Source organism: Halichoeres trimaculatus, unplaced genomic scaffold (genome assembly GCF_033239565.1).
Source record: "Halichoeres trimaculatus isolate MK-OKI-2021-1 unplaced genomic scaffold, fHalTri1.1 fHalTri1_scaffold_1, whole genome shotgun sequence".
Lineage (NCBI taxonomy): Eukaryota > Metazoa > Chordata > Actinopteri > Labriformes > Labridae > Halichoeres > Halichoeres trimaculatus.
In genome coordinates this window covers 23,620,973-23,640,630 of record NW_027437179.1, presented here as the reverse complement: position 1 = coordinate 23,640,630, position 19,658 = coordinate 23,620,973, and the positions used below count along the sequence as shown (strand labels likewise).

The following is a 19,658-nucleotide window of genomic DNA, read 5'->3' as shown; positions in this document are numbered from 1 at the left end:
GACTAAAGTTAGAAGTGTGAAAAGTTTCAGGCAGGAAATTCAAATGAAAAGAGCTGCACACGACTGTCTGTAAGTCTCACCATGTCACCACAGGAGAGGATGGTGTAGTTATCGTGCGACTCCGGAGGCCCCAGCTGAGTCTTAGTGTGGGAAAGGAGCAATGGTGCTTGCCTTCCATCTAACCTGCACATCTGCTTCTCCACCTTTCCCACTCCTCCCCTGGCATCGGAGCTCAGCTTGCGGACGGGATTGGTGAGCCATTTCTTGAGGGCGCTGACAGGGTGCCGTGATCCTCCGGATGAGGAGTGTGAGCAGGGGCTGGAACTGCCTGAGGCCTGGTGGGGCGCAGAGCCCACTGATGGAGGAATGGTACTGTCTTTGCCTGCCACAGTGTATGACTCTGCTGAGGAGAGAGCAAAAGACGAGAGGGAAAAGGAATGGGTTAATGCACAGAAGCTAATTGCGGGGTACATCCTCTCAGGTCAGATACTGCAGACAGATTTCTGCAGAAAAATGTTGTTCAATTTCCTGTGTTAAGCCCTAACTGTGACTGTAGTGCAGTACATACCGATCCTAAATCATTATAAACACATCTGTTCTCACGAGGTAAGACGCATAGATTCAGTACGAAATCATACACTGCAGCTTGACTGCACGCAATTGCTTATACTAAAAGTGAATATGGTAATATCGGCAAAATGAAAAACAAAATAGCCCTTGGTTTGTTGGAAAGAACTATGAACTGTCACAAATGAGTGCTTTATTTTTAGAAAAACATTAAAATTCAGAAAAACAAATTATTTAATACTGTGATTGTTTTTTTATATATCAGATATATAAAGTAATAAATGGTAAAGCTCTTTTCTGTTTTCCAGGCTGACCAAAGATTAGGTTGAGTCTGCATTTGCAATCTGTCGACTACCATCAACAGGCTTCAAAACACATCTCTACAGAAGACCTCATTTAAGCTACATTTGACACACAGTTAAATTGGAAACTACAATATCACCATCAGTATGTAAACCTTTTTTTTCATGCAATATAGCAAAAACACTGACTGTTCATTTCAGTTTTGTTTAAAATTGTAAAAATTTTAATGACAATGAAATGGAATAAAACATCATATCTCCACTGTTCTGATTTCTTTTTTTTTGTGACCACTAAACCTGAACCACCTCTGGCTCGACAGACTTTAACTCCACAGCTGGATTTTGTTTCCAGCCCTAAGTTCCTTGACTAGTATCTAATCCTCAGCCACACTGTTCTAATCAATCACCCTAACATTAACATTTTCATCTTTTTTGCTGAACATAGCAAAGCAGAATCTGTCAGGAGCCCCATTTTGTCATTTTGGACACTTTCCAAAAGCCACTATTCCCTGTCAGCACATTTATGTAAGCTGTAATTATAATAACAAGCTTTCAAGAAGCCAGTGGAAATCTGGGTCAGCCATGCGCCCAAGCAGCCTGAACTGCCACAAAGCAGAACACTACAGTCACAGTAAAGTACTACAATGGGTCCACAAGGTTTCTTTACAGATGAATATATACATTACAAAGGCAATTGATGAGATATTTTAATCAGAAGTGCTCTATGTACTCATTAGTTATCAAAGTTTTAATCACATTGCATTTGTGTATTCCAGGTATCCTGTTAATGAAAAGAGGTACTGTGAAATGAACCCCTAAAAATGGCTACTCCTAAAGAAGGCACAATGTGCGTCATGGTTTATTGAAACAAAATTGGATACGCAGACTCAGCAAAAGTATGGAAGAGATCCACTGTCATAATCGTCAGTTCATGCATGGCACTAGAAATTTATGGAGACAGGGACAGTGTTGGATAAAGGGTGGGGTAGACAACCAAGAGCTTCTAAGGAAAACATCAGCCATGTAAGAAAAGCTTAAAGCGTTCTCCTACAAAATTTGTTCTCCTATCAAATAGAATTAAAAAAAAAATTCAATATCTACTCCTCATGTAACAATTTCCACATATTTTTCTTTTAATTTGCTTTTGTAACATTTTGTTCACTTTGTAAAGAGATTTTATGGACACCATATTTCATGCTCCAATTCTTACTAGTTTCTTTGACTGAATACTACTTCATGGGACCAGCACAATCTTCACCAATACAAAAAAAAAGAGTAATAAAACAATACTCAGACTGCTGCTCACAACACTGGTAGTAAGTATCAATAAATGTTTATCATGGTTGCTTTGACTGTAATAATTAAGTCAGGCTTGTTAAATCATCACATTTCAAACGTTACTATATCTTATTGATTTTATTTAGATACATTTTACATGGCTTTGGTGAGAAACATTGTTGCAAATATTCAAACTTTAGTTTTAATTGTGTCATTTATTGTATTTGTGGATGATTTGCACTAACACTGGTAAGTAAATATTGGTTGTACTTTTGATAAGAAAAACAAATCAAATCACTTTATTTTGTGTGTCTCCAAGACAACATAAAAAAAAACCCTTTTAATGAGGTAGAACTGACCCACAACTCTAGTTAGAATAAAGCAGTGTCCTGGTTGCATACTGATCTGATCTGGCTGGGTTTATTCAGCAACCTATTTTTATGGATTACATAAACCCTGCATGTAGTTGGACTTATTTGACCCTGCTCTGATTGGGCTGTTTTAATCCCTGTGTTTTTAGGTTGTTTATTGGTACTGGAGCAGCAGGATTGGGACCATCGTAGTGGACTGTTGTGGTGAAGAGGGAGATGAGCTTGAAGACAAAGCTTTTGATTTATCAGCTGATCAGCCTTAAAGATGGCAGCTTGATCATCATCAAGAGAGCTTGGAGTAGAGCTGTTGGGCCTTCCCATCCAAACGGGTCAGGTGGTCCGGCTGTGAAATATAAATCCCTCCTGGAGGCCTCCTTTAAAGGTGTTCTGGGCATGTTTAAATTTGAGGGGACCCTGGTAGACCCAGAACTTGCTGAAGGGGTCATACATCCCACCTGACCTGGGAATGGCTCGGGATCCCCCTAGTGGGAGCTGGAAAACTTTCAAGGAAATGGATGTCTGGGATAATATGGATGGATGATGATTGTTGAATTCAAATGAATGTTGTGCACAAAATTTCCCAGGCTTAGTCTTGTGGTTAAGTGGCCCATCCCACCTAGTCCATCCATTAAATGGGTACTTCTCATTGTTTTTTTGTTCCATCCAATCCAGCTGTCCATCCACAGATTGTCACTAAATTTTTGTTAAACGTCTGCCCCACCCCTTTTTTACTCACACTATGCTCTCTGTTTTCCTCTGTACAACCAATAATCACTGAAACATTAGTGCATTATTTTGTCCAGATTTCACAAAGATATTGGTAATTTCCAGAGAATCCAGCCAGTGTTGACAGGCTCTACCTTTTCAAAACAAATCTCTAAATACCGTTAATCCTCCAGTTACATAAAGCATGAAATCTAAGAATGGTTTAAGTACAAAAGGAACCATGTTGCACCAGCGCTGTGCTCTCTCCACTGGCTCCCAGTACAAAACAGGATTAATTTTAACATTTATTGTTGGCTTTTAAAGCTATCAACGGGTTGGCACCTTCCTACCTTAGTGAACTGCTGCATGTTCACGCCTCAGCCAGAGCACTTAGATCAACCAACCAGCTGCTCCTGGATGTGCCTAAAACAAGGCTAAAAACCAGGGTAGCTGGTTGCGGTAGCTGCCCCAAAAAGATGGAATAGTTTACCATTACACATAAGGTCGGCTCCCATGGTTGAACATTTTAAAACACTGCTGAAAACCCATCTCTTCTTCCTTGCTTTTGATTCTAGTTGACTGTTTTATCCCATAACAATTCTATGATTTTATTTTTACTTGTAATTTTAGGGTTTTATTGGTTACTTGTATTTAATTTCATTTTATGAATCATGGTGTATTTTTATTTGTGTTTTCTCTTTTATTCTGTAAAGCACTTTGGTCAAACCTTGGTTGTTTTAAATGTGCTATTTTAAATAAAGTTGGCTTGACTTAATCAAAATACTTTAAGGTCCTCAAACATGTGACTAAGACAGGAAAACAGAAGAGAAGAACAGCAGATTCAGTGCCTGCAAACATCAACAGATGTTGTACACATACAGACTGGGATCACACTGAACAGAAACAACCATCTGGTCACCTTGTCTTTTATCTGTCAAGGTCAGCTCATCCACAACCACTGACACAACCTTACCATCTGCTATAGTGATGTCACAAGTACACCTCACTGCAGGTTTCTATGTACAAATACACTACCACTTTCTACAAATTGTCCCTTAATGGTGTTTGATGGTCAATGTGCCATCTGAAACCACAGCTGAGCTAAGCCGAGAGGCGCAGCTTGTCATGTTTGTTTGAGACACTTACATAATGTGTCATTTTCCCACAGTGCAACATCTGGACCCTTATCCTGGGTGCAGATTGTCAGCAGTGTCTGCTATCATGCAGGCTATGACTGCATCTTTACATGCAAGCTTTACAGGTAAAAAAAATGTATCAAACATTTACTTTCAGTCTAAATCTTTTTTTTTCACTTTAGACAAAAAAAGAACCAAAACATTTTAACAGAACACTGGGACAAATTTCTGAGTCCTGTCTATCATGGAGGGGGTTTAGTAGGGATCATATTTTCTCAGAATGATGAATTATGTCAGTAACCTTGCTGGCTCAGACAGCACATCAATCCAGATAGAAACAGAATGAAAAAATGTCAGAGGGTCAGTGTCTCTAACAGTAATCCTCTCTCAAACACAGGCTTCAACCTCCTACAAATGCAAAAGTGTCTCTCGAGTAAGCTGGCTTTCCAAGCAGCCTACCTCATGGTTTGGAACCACGTCCGATGATTAAACAGCTTCACAGATTTATGAACAAGATAACCTTGGGGACAACTGAACAATGAAAAGGCTGTGTGAGTAATGACAGAGTTAATCAATCAAATTCAAGATTGTTATCTCAGTCTCTTCTTTGGTGTCCCCTGAAAATTTAGAACTTGCATAAACTGGATATGTGCTGTAGATATCTCAGATACCTTCAGTACTTTCTGGTCAAATGACTGTTTCAGATACAATCAGCAACATTTTTACCATTTATGGTTTCTATTCTGATGACGATAACATTGTTCCCCCAGAGACACATCATGTAAAGTATCTGAGAATAACATGAAGTCCTAACAGCTGCATTGGTGACACTTGAAAGTAGGAGTTTTACATTGCAATGATGGTAACACAGATATCCATAATGTTTATTGTAGATCATTCATTTCTCATTAAAGATGATATCTTAGTGAGTATGTGAAATATTTGTGTCAATGGGTAATAACTGAGTTTCATATATTTTTTGTGTTTTGTCTTAACCTTGACAAGGAGGGTAATGTTTTGATTCCTTTGAAATACAATTGCTGTTTGTAACATTAATTATCTTAGATGTCAGATTTACCACAGAGAGCACAGTTTTGATCATCTAAAAAATACCTTCTCTAGACAGTTATTTCACTACACTGTCGAATGTGAGATTTCACACAAAAATATATCTATTTATAACTAGATTTATTTTACAAACCTTAACACACACATTATGTTTTTTTCTTGTCTTCGTCTGTAAATAACTAACTTATATTACATAAGAGAACTATAAAAATAAACTGCACTAGCACTTATCCACCTTATCCTGCGGTTTGGGAGCTGATTCTGTGACCTACTTTTAGTGGCAAAAGTCTCTCTCTTTCTCTCTGAAGAGCGGACGGCTGGGAGATGGTTAACTACATCTTTCCTCCTCTGAACCCCATAAATGGTCACGGTCAGAAACAGCAGGAGTAATCCAGATGCTGTTCAAGTCCTGCTCCACACCTCAACAAGTCAGAGTATGACTTAAGCTCTACACATTACCTGCCAGGTCTTTATTTATCTTTTATCGTTATTTATCATGCTGATGAATGAAATCATCATTCCGGCAATCAAATCCAGCCTGACTAGCCTTAAACAGTCTGCTCTGTTTCCCGTGGGCTAAACAGCCAGAAGTCTTATGATGGTCTGTCTCACTTTCTCTAGATGCTTTTTTTTCTCATCTTTTTATAGCATTACACCACTTTCTGCAGTACAATACTGCTCAGTAATGACAGAAATGGTTGTAAGTAATCCAGAAAACTTGGGGCACCTAAAGAAATTAGAAGCACCAACATTCAAGCCTTTATCACTTTCCATTGACACAGAACAGCTTTAAGTTGCTTTTTTTGTACAATTATGTAACGTACATTATGTTCATTGGACTTGAACTGCTTGAATTTCAATTATTAAAAAATGAAAAATGAGATGTTCTGAAACTTTTGACTCGTAGAGTACACAAATAAAACAAAACTACAAAAGCAAATTAATAACTCATAATAAGAAAACACAGACCTGAGAGCACATGCAAAAGAAAATCACTGCACTTCCGTTAAAGTTTCAATTACCTGCAGAGCGTGGTCACTTAAAATACAACTCAATTAATGATGAAAGAGGGAGGTAGAGGAGATATGGAATGTATCATTTGACAATACGTTAAAGGTGAAGCTAACTGTCTATATACACAAAGCCAATTCCAACTTTCCCTCTATGAATGACTGAGCACTCCCTGCAGGCCTGGAGGACTGCTGCTGTAACATCTGGATTTTGTGCCTTTTTCTTTTGCACATCTCTCTATCTTTTTGCAGCTTATCTTTCTGATTTGCAGTATGACTTGTTGATCTGTTTATTTTAGATTTTTGACTGTGCTTCTTGATTTGCATAAGTTATGGATATGCAGCATGTGTCTCACACTGGAAGTTGTTTTGGCTGTAGCACCACATTTGCACTTGTTGGCTTTTCGGGGTAATAACTACCAAGAAAAAAAGGGCCACCAAACAATCACTGTTCAGTTCACCACATTTCCTGAAGATACAAAAGATGTCCAAATGAGTACGTTTAAATAAGATGAAAAGATTTATGTTTTTTTTCTACCATTTACTAAACTTTAAATCATAAACCTCCACATTTTTTTACCATTTGGTGTTAGCACATCAAAAACAGTCAGCTTTTAGAGATGAATTAGATCACAGCAACATCTGAATCCATTTGCAGCTGTGTTTCTGGCTACATGGTGATATGAGTCAAAAAGTTACGGTCTGTCTGCTGGTTTTCGGTGTCTACCACCTTTTGACTTCATGTATTTCCATGCAACAGTAGGTATGTCTAACAGCTGCTTGCTGCAAAATGAAAATATTCCTCCAGAGAGGGATATCAGAGTAGGAGTATATTTAACAAGGGATTTGGCAAAATAAAAATCCTTTGACATACAGAGTCTCTCAGTATTCAAATTAGATTAAACTGACTTTAACTCTTAGTCACTAATAAATATAGTTACAATGCATATTACACTTGCATACGTATATTTTTCTTTATGTTTTCTTACACCAGTTTTTATCTTATACATAAATTTCACATTTCAAAGTTTGTCCTGAATCTATGTTTGCTTAATGCTTTCAACACACCTTGAAGAGACTTGGATTTGTCAGTGTACTATAAACAAACTTGCATTACTCAAAGAGAAGACATTGTTCTCTAAGACAAAAACCTTTTTTTTAGAAAGAACACAGGAATGTGTTCAAGTTCAGCTTCAGACTAAAAATTGCAACAGCTGGCTCCTGCCTAAATAGCTATCCGGATGTAATAAAAATTTTGAACCTGTTAGTCATCATGTTGATGATCTTGAACGTACTGGTAGTGATCACCTCACATAGACTGGTTGGCTAATAGACTATTAGTCAGAGCTGTTTCTGAGTAAAAGTGATGTTTAGCAAATGAGACATGGAAATGGTAGGATGTATTTTTAAACAGATTTTCCAAGGAACACATCCGAAACATATTTTGTCAAAAGGCGTTTCTCTAAATTCATAGATGGCTGTTGGACAGTGTGCCAAATGCACAGAAACAATGAAAAGTCAATGAGAATAAGCTGTAAAACAGAGTCTTCCTGAGAGGTAGAGGAGAATGAAATGGCAACAAAAGCAGGAAAATGCCTCAAAATAATAATTGGGAGTTAAGGAGAGATTCTCAAATAGCCACAAAGCAGTTAAGGTATTAAAGAAAAAACAAACTGATGGAAAGAAAGACTTTGCTGTCTTGACTGTTATATCTACATTTTGTATGAACACTCAACAAATGAACAGGAAAGGTAATTTGAAGAGGAAGAAAACAGCTTGTGTAACAGTAACAGTAAGATCACATAACACAAGCAATATTTATCCTGGGTAAAAGCACATGGATGTTTCTTGAAGATTATCAACTTCACTAAGAAGGCATCTCAATATAAGACTATTTTTGTTTTCCACATTTGACACATCTATTTGAAGAATTTGCCGAGCAGTGCAGCTCAGAGGAGAGCTGTTCTGTAATCACTCCCCGAGCAACTGGAACAACAGAGGATTTAAGGGTCGGGGCAGTAATGGGATGTGTTTGTGTGTCTAAAGTGTGTGTGTGTGTGTATGTGTCTGTGTTTGTGTACAGCAGCGCTGAAGCGTTGGCCCACAGTATAACAAGGATACAGATTAAGAAAATCATTCTGTTTTTACATGGAGCTACGCTAATACTTATTTACCAAACAGCAGTGGAAAATCAAATTGATGAATACAGTGATTTGTAATTCAGGCATCAGCAGCTTTTTCAGAGACACCTCACACACCCCAATATGACTCCATTGCTGATTTTCAGTCTGTCTGCATCAGGAGCCCTGATCTGAATAACAGCCCTCTACACAGAGTGCTGATTGTTGGCTCATGTAGTTCAATCAGGTGGGCCTGTGGGGATCAAAACGAAGGACACATAGATATACCAACCACTACCGTTCCTGGACACCTGAAGCCAGCTCCAAAGCAGGACGATCCCCGTAACAACTTCATAACAGCAGACTTGAGGCTTGAGAACCAACAAGTGACACCATGGTTGCTATTTACAATTTTCCTAGATAGTATTAACGCTAAAATTTCACACCACGTCTCTTAAGCTTTGTCAGTATATCCAGTCTAGCACCACCTCAATGAACACAATGACAAGGCTTTTTAATGAGTATGACCACTACTGAAGCATGTCATCACTTTAAAAGATGAACTAAACAGTGAAAACCGACAGCTTTTAGCTGTTATGAGCACTCACTGACTGCTTGCAAAGGTTTACTTTGTTGGCTGGTTGGTGTAGTTTATGTAGTTGAAGCTGCAGCAAGTTATTATAAAAAATAAATATAATAATTATAATAATTATAATAATGATGATAATAATGAACCACAATCTGAGAATAGAATGTCAGTTTAAAGGAGGAATGAGGTGAGCAAGATATTAAACAGACAACTAGATAATAAATAAATAAATAAATAAATAAATATCAATAACAAAGATGTTAGTGGTGGTTTGAGCTTCAAAAGAGAAGTATCTGTTTTGTTGTCTGCGCATCCTTTCAGTGTAATTAATACAGCAGCTTTATCATTTTGAAGTTGACGAACAGATGTAATCTAACTTTAAACAAGGCTAACTTTAGCATGTTAGCATGTTAGCATGGCTAAAAAAGAACTTTTTGGAGGTTAATGGGGTTATGTATTTTAAGAAAAGGGTATGCCATAGTATGTTACTTGTTTTTATGTATACAAAATTACATTTTTTGCTTTATTTTCAGCATTGACGACGTGTTTTTCAGTTTTCCATCTATAATTTCAGGTAGCTACATGGTGTATTCATACAGAAGCTCCATACGGAAGCTCCTCTCAAAGTCTCCACCTTTCCACTCATTTTGTAAGTTTCTTCTAAACCTTGTAAAAACTAAAAATTTTGTGCTTTATTTTTCTTCTCAACCTACTTAAATGGTGATGTGAAAAGGCAGGGCATGCTGATTGTAAACCTTATCTCCAGAACTGATCAATTACTGTCGTGACATGTAAGTGTACTCCTCTCTTTGCTCAAGAGACATGGGCACAAGTGTTGTGATGTGATGTATATGGATGACAGTTACACTAAAAATAGTAACAAAAAATGATAAATGCATGAATAAAGGTATACTGTAAATGTTAATTTTATAATTAAGGTAAACTTCAATAAAATCTGAGTGTCAAAAATAAATGTTGGTCTAACTTTAGGACTGTAGCCTTCTATGAATGTATCAGCGGTAAAAACTTTACTCTAAAGTCAGAGAACAACTATGATTCATGCCCCCCAAGGAACAGTGTGTCAACATACCTCTTACAACACAGCAGCCACATTTACTGAGCAGTTTTCTGAACAGGTGCCGACACCCACATCCTCGCTGGTGGTGACCCCCTCTCATGATGATCCACTCCAGCTGCTAGACCCAAAACTATCAGAGGGAGGCATCGCACTACACTGGCAAAGACGGACACACAAAGCACTACTCCTGTAGTAACAACCACAGGAGGTTGAAGGAAACGTGTTCGGTGAGCTCCACAGTCATGTCTCAAAACTAAGCTTTATTCCTTAGGAAAAAACACAAAAAGCGACTACAATCCCATAATTTGAAGAACCACAGCTTGAAAAAACAAAACAAAAACAAAAACAGAAAACTGAGGCTTTCCTCCACTCTCCAGCCTCTCTGTGTGGTCAGATAGTTGGCAAAGATTAAGAGAGGGACCAAAAGTGAGTGAGGGAGCAACAGAGAGGCAGGGTGTGGGAGGGGCTGTGACAAAGAAGTGGGTGGTAGCTTACACACACACCGCACCGCTGTGCATGCATCTGTTTGCCAGCTCAACCTCTAATCACTTCTCTCCTCTCCTCTCCTCTCCCCTAGCCTCACCTCTCCTTCTCTTTCTCTTTTCCTCACTGTCTCATCAGATTCTTTTTGCAGTGCTCCATCTGTGGGCTATTTTCAAAATATATAGATAACCAATAGCCCATTACTGAAACAGACTATTAAGAAAAAATAATAATAAATAAATACAGCAAATATTTTCCTAATGACAAAGTCATTTGGCTCCTTAATGAAAGCAGGATGACATTTAACGTCAGCGAAAAATCCAATCTTGGCATGAACAAAACAATATCAGCAAAGCCACAAGGTATTATTTTAGCCTACAGAGGGCTCCAAAATCAACACAAACAAAAAAAAAACAGCTTTATCATTTGTGGTTTTGAGTGAATTGGAAACTATTTGATGAATTCTTTGACATTTTTATGACCCTCCCAGAGAGAGTAATAACTATCCCAACTTCATGTTGCAACATGATCTGAATTCATAAAACTTAGCACTACATTTGTGCTTAGAGCTCATAAACAATCAGTCTAATACATACCACTTATATAGCTTAATGTCTGGAAGCTACAAGTACAAAAATCCCTCTCAAAGTTGCCAACACCACTACAAACCACAGATTTCAGATTTTGTGGCTTAAATTTGCTGTGGTGATACCTCACAGACAGCTAGTGGCACCTACATCTCATTCGGTGCAGGCAAACTCTTTGTTATGCACAACAATAATCCTTTCTACAATTCAATGAGTGGTTCTTCTAAAAATCAAGCTCTTGAGGTTGAAGAAATAGTTTCTCAATCCTCCAAGCAGCGGCCTTTTCTCCTTAGTCACCTCCCTGCTGTGGAAAAACCGACTTGTGGAAATATACAACATACACACACTCAGCAAACTGAGCTGGCAGGATGGAGGCAGGCCCTTTTAATCTCAAAGCTAAGATTAAGCATTCATTGAATAGATGATCTTCAGAGCACAGCTGGCAGCCAGTGTGCTTCGATTTGACACGATTTATGCACGAAATCATACGAACCCGCACTCAGGAAGAAGGGAGAAAACACAAGTGTTAACGTGGATATCTCTTGCTCTAACACAGCAGCAGTTTCTGTGTGACACACACCTGTTACACAACACGATCATACACAGACATCACAGGTCAACCAACACAACCCTGGAATCTCAAGCCAGCAAAGACAGATTACAGCAATAAAAATATCAGAATGCTCTCTCTCTTTCCATGGAGTTAAGCTTTTAAAATCTCTGCCCTGGTGATTTATGTGAGCTGGAGAGCACTGATCTCTCCACAGTCCAGGATTATTATGTTTAAAAATGTGCATATGAGTATTTACACCATCTGAGTGCTATTTTTCTACATCTGTACATCATGTTTTGTGTCCAAACACTTGAAGTCAAATCTCTGGTATAACACTGCTCTCTAGAAAAAAAAAAGAGCATCTCTTTGAATTCACCAAAGAGTGCTGCTAACAGCCACGGCCTCACCTTTAAATCCTGTAGTCACACTGGACTTCCTGGACCACACACTCCGTGTCTGCATGTCCTTATGATTTTCATCCAACAGAAGTTTCTCCAGGCTTGGGTCTGAAATCTTTGCACACAAGAAAGACAGAAAAAAAATGAAACTAAATTAAAAACACATCGTCCTCTTTATCAAAATCAGATAAAAGATCAAAAGAATTTGATAAATGAAAAACATGTGCATGGGTGTGACAGAAACAGAGAAAGAACAAAGCAGAAGAGGTAATTGACCTAATTACACCTCTTTTCCACTCTATTTCACCCCTTTCCAAGCCCATCTCTCTTTCCTATTTTGCTTCAGCTTAAGTGGTTCCTTATCTTATCTGAGGAATTCCTCCAAGAGCTGAGCTGATCAGGAGAGTTTCACAGGTCATCAAAGAATCAAAGGCTGGGTTTATGTCAACTTAGATGGGATTCAGTGAAAAGAGGACAAACACATAAAACAGGCCTTGATTTTTTTTCACTCCAACATATGCAAGACTTGGCAAGCATACCATTTCAGTGACAGATGGTTTCATTTTAATTTTAAGGATTCTGCACCAAACACTACATTGAGCAGATTCCAAGATTTTGAAGCACAACTACATGAACAGCTGCAACATTTCATCAATACATGAACCAAACAATCATTCAATTTTCTATTTGCAAGTGATTCCTACATTATGATTGGCGTAGAGTCATCCTAACCTCAAAATAGATGATATACTGAGTGTGTAATAAAAGGAGCAGCAGCATTTCTCAAACACCAACCATTACAGAGACAATGTTAGAGTTCATTTTGAGGTGGCGTCACTGCATCAATATTTAATTCAAGTTAGCCATTTAATTGAATTACTGCATCAGAAAATTTGTTGAGCAAGGTTGAGATCATCTGACAGAAATAAGTGACGACAAACATTATGGCATGCACACAACATTTTTACCCTCAGCTGCAGTCTCTGTGTTTGCAAATATTTGGAAGAAAAGTATTACCCCATCACAGTTCACACTTCGTTTGAGGTTCAATCGTTGAAAAATTCAGGGTGACATTGTTTGCTGATCCATGCAAGTTTCAAATTTCAAGTTTGCAATCTCCATGAACTCCACATTTGAACGGAGCACTCACTTTATCCACCCTGTATCCAAGAAGTTTTTCAGTCCTCCCCTGAACTTTGGCCAAAGTCTTCATTTTGCATCCCCTGATCTTCTGTCCACTTGAGTTTGTCCTAACTTTGTGTTACCGTTTCATCAATTCTTAAAATGTAGTCTCATTTACTCTTCTCAATGAGGCATCCATTCCCTATCCTCAAATGTATTAAATCAAAAGACAAAACACAAGCTGCAAGAGCCTTGTGTGGTGCCCAAAAGAAGCTGGAAAAGTGACCATCTATGTTTTCCACCAGGTTTTTACTCTGTCAGAGCAGAGAGGACAGCTGTTTAATTGCAGTGGGATCTGTCCTCAGGCCCTTCTGGACAAGAGGAGGGTCAATCTGTCGGGACAGGTCCAGTCATGTCTCATAGTCCCCAAAAGCTAAATTCAGTCAGAGAATATTCCCAAAGCAGCAGTTTTAACCCACTCTAAATAGCTGCAAAGTATAGCTGAAAAAACAGTGGTTTCACTACAGATTGAGCAGATCATCTGCCCCTGTTATTCATTTTTGTACCAATTTCTTTCTGTGCTTCACACATTACACACCACAATTCCAGTTCTGCCGAAGAACCAAAAGCACACTGAAACCCTTTCAGAGCCCACCGCACAGGGATATCTGATGCATGTACAATTTAACCATTATATATGCATTTCTACAAATAACTTCACATTTTTATCATCACTGTGAATCTGTATAAGATGAACTCTGAGATATGAGCCTGAGAGGTGTGACACTCACCCACCTTTTGGTCAAACTGAGAAACCTGAATCCCCCTGAGCTTCTCTTTAAAATGAATTTGGTTTCTAGATAAACGGTTGTGTCTGGAATCCATCCCATCTGTTTGGAGCACTTTGGTCACATCTGATGGGATTTATTGTTTGTCTTAACAATTAATTGGATTCCTCTGGTGTAAGCAGCTTACAGTTAACATTTATACATTTACAATTGGATTAATGACTTATTCTGTGTTTTAAATGACAGTATTTGGCATTATTAACTTCAGGTGTGTGTAGATGAAGTGCTTTACAAACACTTTTTTGCTCTATTCATCAGTTTTCTTTTTGTTTTTATTCTTGCTTCATGTATGTTCTCATTTATCTTCCAGTAAGTTTTTCATCCTGACTTTAAAAGTTACAGTGCTGGAATTTGACAAAGAGAAAACCAAAAGAAAAAAAGAAAGAAATTCTGTAGTCTAAACCGATATAACAACCAGGTAGCCTGGACTGAACTGCTGTTACGCTGAAAGGTGAGAGTGCCAGGAGCAGGAAGTAATCCTCTTTAATAAGCTGTTGTAAGAGGGATGAGCTGAGAACACACAGAGTCTCAGTGAAGACTCTGTGAAGACTCCTCTGGTCAGTTTGATGCCATCACCACGGTATGCTACATGGAAATGGGTATAGTGCCTCTATTTACAGTCCTGGGAGGGAAACTGTGACCCATCAGCTGCAGAAGAAGAAGTGCCAGGGAAGTCAGAAGTTGCCATAAGAAGTCACTGAGGTGCGAAAAAGACAGTCTGACACGTGAACATGTCTGTATTTACAGCAGATCGTTTACTCTGCACGGTAAGTGTACTTTTATGTTTTCGTATCAGCATTTGTCTCTTAGATCAAAATTATAGTGCACTTTCCAATCAAAGAAGGTCTGTGCTGCACTTCTTCTGGAGATTTTGACTCTAGTATTTTGGTTTCATCAATACTGATCTGTGGCATGTGTAAATGAATGTGTACATACTAATTTAAATGAAGAACCACAAGCTTGTGTACTGCTGTATCAAAACAAAAACAGGGAGGTGTGTTTCGCTAAATAATCTGGAAAACATGTCTCAGTAGTCTCAATTTGCAACTTTGTTCCCAAATCATAAATCTGTTGTGATTTCATTGCTGAGAACACTTGAGTTTGACTTTTTAAGCATGTGGTTAAAACATACTGCTTTTCAGATACAGAGGAAAAACCCAGTAGGTGTTGGTTAGACAGTCATATTTGCTTACAAGAGCAGTACAAGGGCCAAAACACAAGCTGACCAGGCCCACGTGCGTCTCAGGTTATTCTGGGGTGGATTGTTCCTCATTTAGCCCTCCTGTATATTCAGCGGGGCTTTCAGATGCTGATCCAGTTACTCAAGAGTAAAGGCACACTGAGCTCACAAGGCCACACCCACTGCATGACACTCAGATAACACACTCATAATCCTTGTTATCTCGATCAAAAAGATGATAAGCAAACTTTAAATATTTCACACCTGTAGTCTAATATGTGCCTACAATGACAAAATGATGTTCATTTGGCAGCATGTGTGATCACAGAGAGAAAGGAGGAATTATTCATCACCCCTATGTTTCAGTTACTACTAGTTACGGAATTGTCTCTAAAGATAACATCCAGGTTTTGCTTTCTGTCTTTTTTTCTGTTTTGGATACATTAAAGATGTAGTCTACGAGAACAGAATCATCTCACCTGTTCTGCTGCCGAGGGATGGCCACTGCAGCGGAGGACCCTCACCTGGGCTCAGGGCCCAGCGAGGATGATCTGTCTCTTGCAGGGAGCGAGTCCGATTCAGACAGCATCCTTTCTGACGACTCTGTGCTTCCTGTCTACACGTCAGAGACAGATGGACGTAGAGCGACAACCCTGTATCAAGCATGCGCCAAGAATGAAGTTGTATTTCTGCGGAAAGTACTGGAAAGAGGGGTCACAAAGGAGGAAGTTATGGAGCAGGACATCAATGGCTGGGTGAGGTTATCATTCTTAATGCTTACACTGACAAGACAATGAGTGATGTGATGATATATATCCTTAAAACAGAAGGAGTCTGCTCCTATCAATAATCCTTGCTGTTTACATTCACCCACAGAACGGCTTGATGGTGGCTTGCTGCAAGGGTTATATCGATATTGTCTTTGGGCTCCATGGCTGCCCCTACATAGATATAAACCACCAGGACAACGAAGGCAACACTGCTCTGATGATTGCATCACAAGCAGGTTGGATTACGCACCCCACAGACAGTAATGAAACAAAAGAAGAAAAGCTGTATCGCCATACATTTTCAAAAAAGTGATCTGATGTCTGGAATCTCTCATTTATCCCCAGGTCACATCAACACAGTCATGTATCTCCTGAACTACTTTCCTGGCATAGACACTGAAATCAGAGACTGTCGTGGTTTCACAGCCCTCATCAAAGCTGCTATGACCGGCCGTACTGATGTTGTGGCAGCCCTTGTTATGGCTGGTATGTACAAACGCTGGCATGAAATTCCTGCCAAAACACAGATTTTTTTTCTTGACTTGCAGCTCATTTAGTCTATGATAATTTATATTAAAGCTGCATTGTCTTTGGAGTGGTAAAAGTAAACCCAGGACACAACACCAATATACCAGATGTTGTCTATTGCTCAAGACAGTGGGACCTGAAGATGCTTTGTAAAACTGCACAAATGAGAGCAAACAGAGGCAAAACCAATGGATAAATTCAAGGAAAGAAGTCATGGATTTTTAAAATAAAGTTTCAGCCCTACAGCAATACTGCGCTCACGTAGCAGCTACTGCACTATGACATAATTAGGCTTTTTTTCAGAGCCCTGACATTAGCTCATTAAGCAGGGCTTCAGCTCAGCGTTATAGCTCTGCTGGTGAGAATAGCTGAGCCCACAGTTTATCCATCCATATTTGAAGACAGCTAACTCAGTTGGTGAGTGAACGAACCAGTGACGGCAGAACGGTTTAAGAGATCACACTGAGGGCATTATCACATCTTAACACACTGTCCGGTAGCCTAATCTCTGATTTACGACTCAAGGAGGCTGTTTGTAGGTTAGCAACCAGCAGGGCAATTTATAGACTCAAAATGTTTTCCTTAAATCTCTGCTGGTCCTGTTCTTTCCACACAACATTCCATATATATATATTTGCTGATTGTTTCTGAGATGGATTTATTTATCTAAGAGTCTGTTTCCTCATTTTTTTCTTTCTCACTTTGCCTAAACAAAACTGTTGAGGTAGTTTTAATTGAAAACTTTTTAACATACTTGGCAGAAATGCTTCAGCTCAAACCACAAATTAATGTCCTAATTCTATTTATCTGTATCTGTGGGGTTGTGGTAATATGCATGCTGGTTCCCTCTTACGCTTTCATGACTTACTAAGACACTTAATACGACACAGCCATTATTATTGCTGTTAGCCACACCTGTACGTTTTCTGCAGTAAAATTTTGCACATTGTAAAAGGCCCATGCATTAATTTTCCTTTGCTGTAATTTGGTAATGTTTGGTCTATGTCAACAGTTGAAAGGCCTTCTGGGTCTGAGCCATCATGTATGTGCCCAAAAGAGCCTTTGATTTCCTGCTATGAACAGCAAAACATTATTTATTAAAAGGCCTATAAGTTTGTGTGCTGCTCCAAGTATCAAAAAAAGAAAAAATGTTTGAATTGCTCCCCTCATTCCTCACCTGTCTCCTCTTTCTGTCCAGGGGCTGATTTAAATGCTGTGGACCCCACAAAATCAAAATGTGCTCGTGAGTGGGCACTGAAAACAGGTCGCTATGAGACTCTGCAACGCCTCCGTCGCCTTAACTTGCGGCCAAAAGCTGAGCAGTTCTGTGAGAGCTACATCCCTGAGTGGCCTGATCTCAAAGAGAGGGTAGCCAAGGCTACAGCAGAGAAAAGTGCCAGGGAAAAAATTACCCAGCGAATCAAAAACACATTTGGATTCAGGTTTCCTCGTGACCCTGAGGACAACGGGTGCTTGGACCACTTCGTACGCATCACCACTAGCATCCACAGTCCACTGATTACAACTGGATGCCGTCCACTGTGCCCCACAAGTCCTCCTGAAGTGGGGAAGAGGCGCCTGGCTGTCCCAGAGCTGGTGAAGAAACACCCAGAAAAAGAGTTAGAAGAGAGCTCAGTGTGTCACAGCAATGGCTCAGTATCGCACATCATACCCTCAATCCAGTCTGCAGAGTCCATCACTGCAACGTGCTGTGCTGACTCTGAGCGGCGAGGCAGCATGCTTTCTCTGGCTTCAACCAAAGTTGCTGCGACATTTATTCCACGTAGCATGGCAAGACGAAACAGCGTGTTTCCTTCTGGCTGCATCCCTCAGATCAACATCAACAGGCCCACAGAGGCAACGCCAAAGAAAGAGAAGAAGAAGAAAAAGATGGATAAGGGCTTCCTGCAACCACCAAAGTGGAAATACAAGGAGATAAAGGATGAGAAAAAGAGGGAGAAGAAGGCTGAGCAAGAAAAGGCAGAGAATGAGAAAAAGGAGAGCAAAAAAGAAAAAAATAAGAAAAAAGTGAAAACTTAAATGGTCTTTTTCCTGCATGAATTACCTTTTTATGAGGAGAAAAATTCAATTTCCCTCTAGAACTGAGCTGCAGGTGAACTCATTACAAACATTGCAAGGACTCACTAAGAGGAGTTTGGCCCCTGAGGATGAAGCGTTGAGATTAATATATTTTATGTTTAATTGTAGAGAAAAATGTTTATATTTTTATGACTATATGTTTTAAATTTTGTAGAATCAAGAGATGCAAGAAATGCAAGAATACTTGATCAGTCTGAGCGGTGCTGAAACATGTACAGGATCTACCTCATCACTAAAAGGAAGGCAAATACTTTATACTAACTATAATATATTCATATAAGTGAATGATGTAAATAGGCACAAACAGGAACAGTTAGTCATATAAAGTTTCATTCATTAAATTTGCTGTATCTTATTTTTGTAAAAAGGAACCCATAATCTTGTTAATATTGTAGTTGCCATTTTCTGATATTCGCAATAACATCTCCATATCATATCTTATCGTATCTTTTTTGATTAGAAGATAGTTTTTCAAACAAACAAAACAAAGATAGAACAGTTGAAGAACATATTTCAATTATCCATCTACATGATAGAATTTTTTTTTAATTATTGAATTCTTTTATAGCTGATTGTCTTATTTCAGTGCCCGCAACTTTGCTTTCCAACATCTCTTTGCTCCATGAAAGTCCTGATTATCCTCTACATCCTGACCTCTTACTTCACTTCTTTTCTTTTTTTTTTTTTTCTCTTTTAGGTTAGTTATGAAAAAATAAACTCATATATGCACAACCATATGCACCTACATCAACTGGTTGGGAGGGCTAAAAGGAGAGCAGTGCACAGTGGTATCAGAATAATCTTTCTCTAAAATGCTAATGGCAGCACCCCAAGGTGCCAAAGATTTAGCTCAGTAGAGCAGCTT

At 38.9% G+C, this 19,658-nt stretch overlaps 2 protein-coding genes across 8 annotated transcripts in view; one reads left to right on the top strand and one right to left on the bottom strand.

The window, feature by feature from the left end:
* The window catches only part of arhgef25b (Rho guanine nucleotide exchange factor (GEF) 25b), a 31,770-nt gene that overhangs the window by 11,011 nt on the left and 1,101 nt on the right, over positions 1–19,658 (bottom strand). For 2 of the 7 annotated variants that reach the window (XM_074662182.1, XM_074662591.1), the window contains exons 1-2: positions 10,237–10,615; positions 81–403 (exon numbers count right to left, since the gene is read on the bottom strand). In XM_074662182.1, the coding sequence (XP_074518283.1) occupies positions 81–403; positions 10,237–10,324 (411 nt within the window). In that variant the 5' untranslated portion in view covers positions 10,325–10,615. Of the gene's footprint in view, positions 1–80; positions 404–10,236; positions 10,616–12,254; positions 12,361–15,874; positions 16,097–17,870; positions 18,182–19,658 lie in introns of those variants that run through there. The other 5 variants (XM_074662323.1, XM_074662516.1, XM_074662394.1 and 2 more) reach the window with 5 other exon arrangements.
* ankrd33ab (ankyrin repeat domain 33Ab) lies at positions 15,893–18,848 on the top strand. Its single transcript, XM_074662970.1, has 4 exons — positions 15,893–16,150; positions 16,272–16,401; positions 16,511–16,651; positions 17,892–18,848. The coding sequence occupies exons 1-4, from the start codon at positions 15,893–15,895 to the stop codon at positions 18,731–18,733; spliced, it is 1,371 nt and encodes a 456-aa protein (XP_074519071.1). The 3' UTR covers positions 18,734–18,848.

Excerpts from the sequence above, each read along its gene's own strand:
- ankrd33ab (XM_074662970.1), top strand. The coding sequence starts at position 15,893 with ATGGCCACTGCAGCGGAGGACCCTCACCTGGGCTCAGGGCCCAGCGAG. Across the intron at positions 16,402-16,510 it reads GATGATTGCATCACAAGCAG|GTCACATCAACACAGTCATG; the intron begins GTTGGATTACGC and ends ATTTATCCCCAG. Across the intron at positions 16,652-17,891 it reads GGCAGCCCTTGTTATGGCTG|GGGCTGATTTAAATGCTGTG; the intron begins GTATGTACAAAC and ends CTTTCTGTCCAG.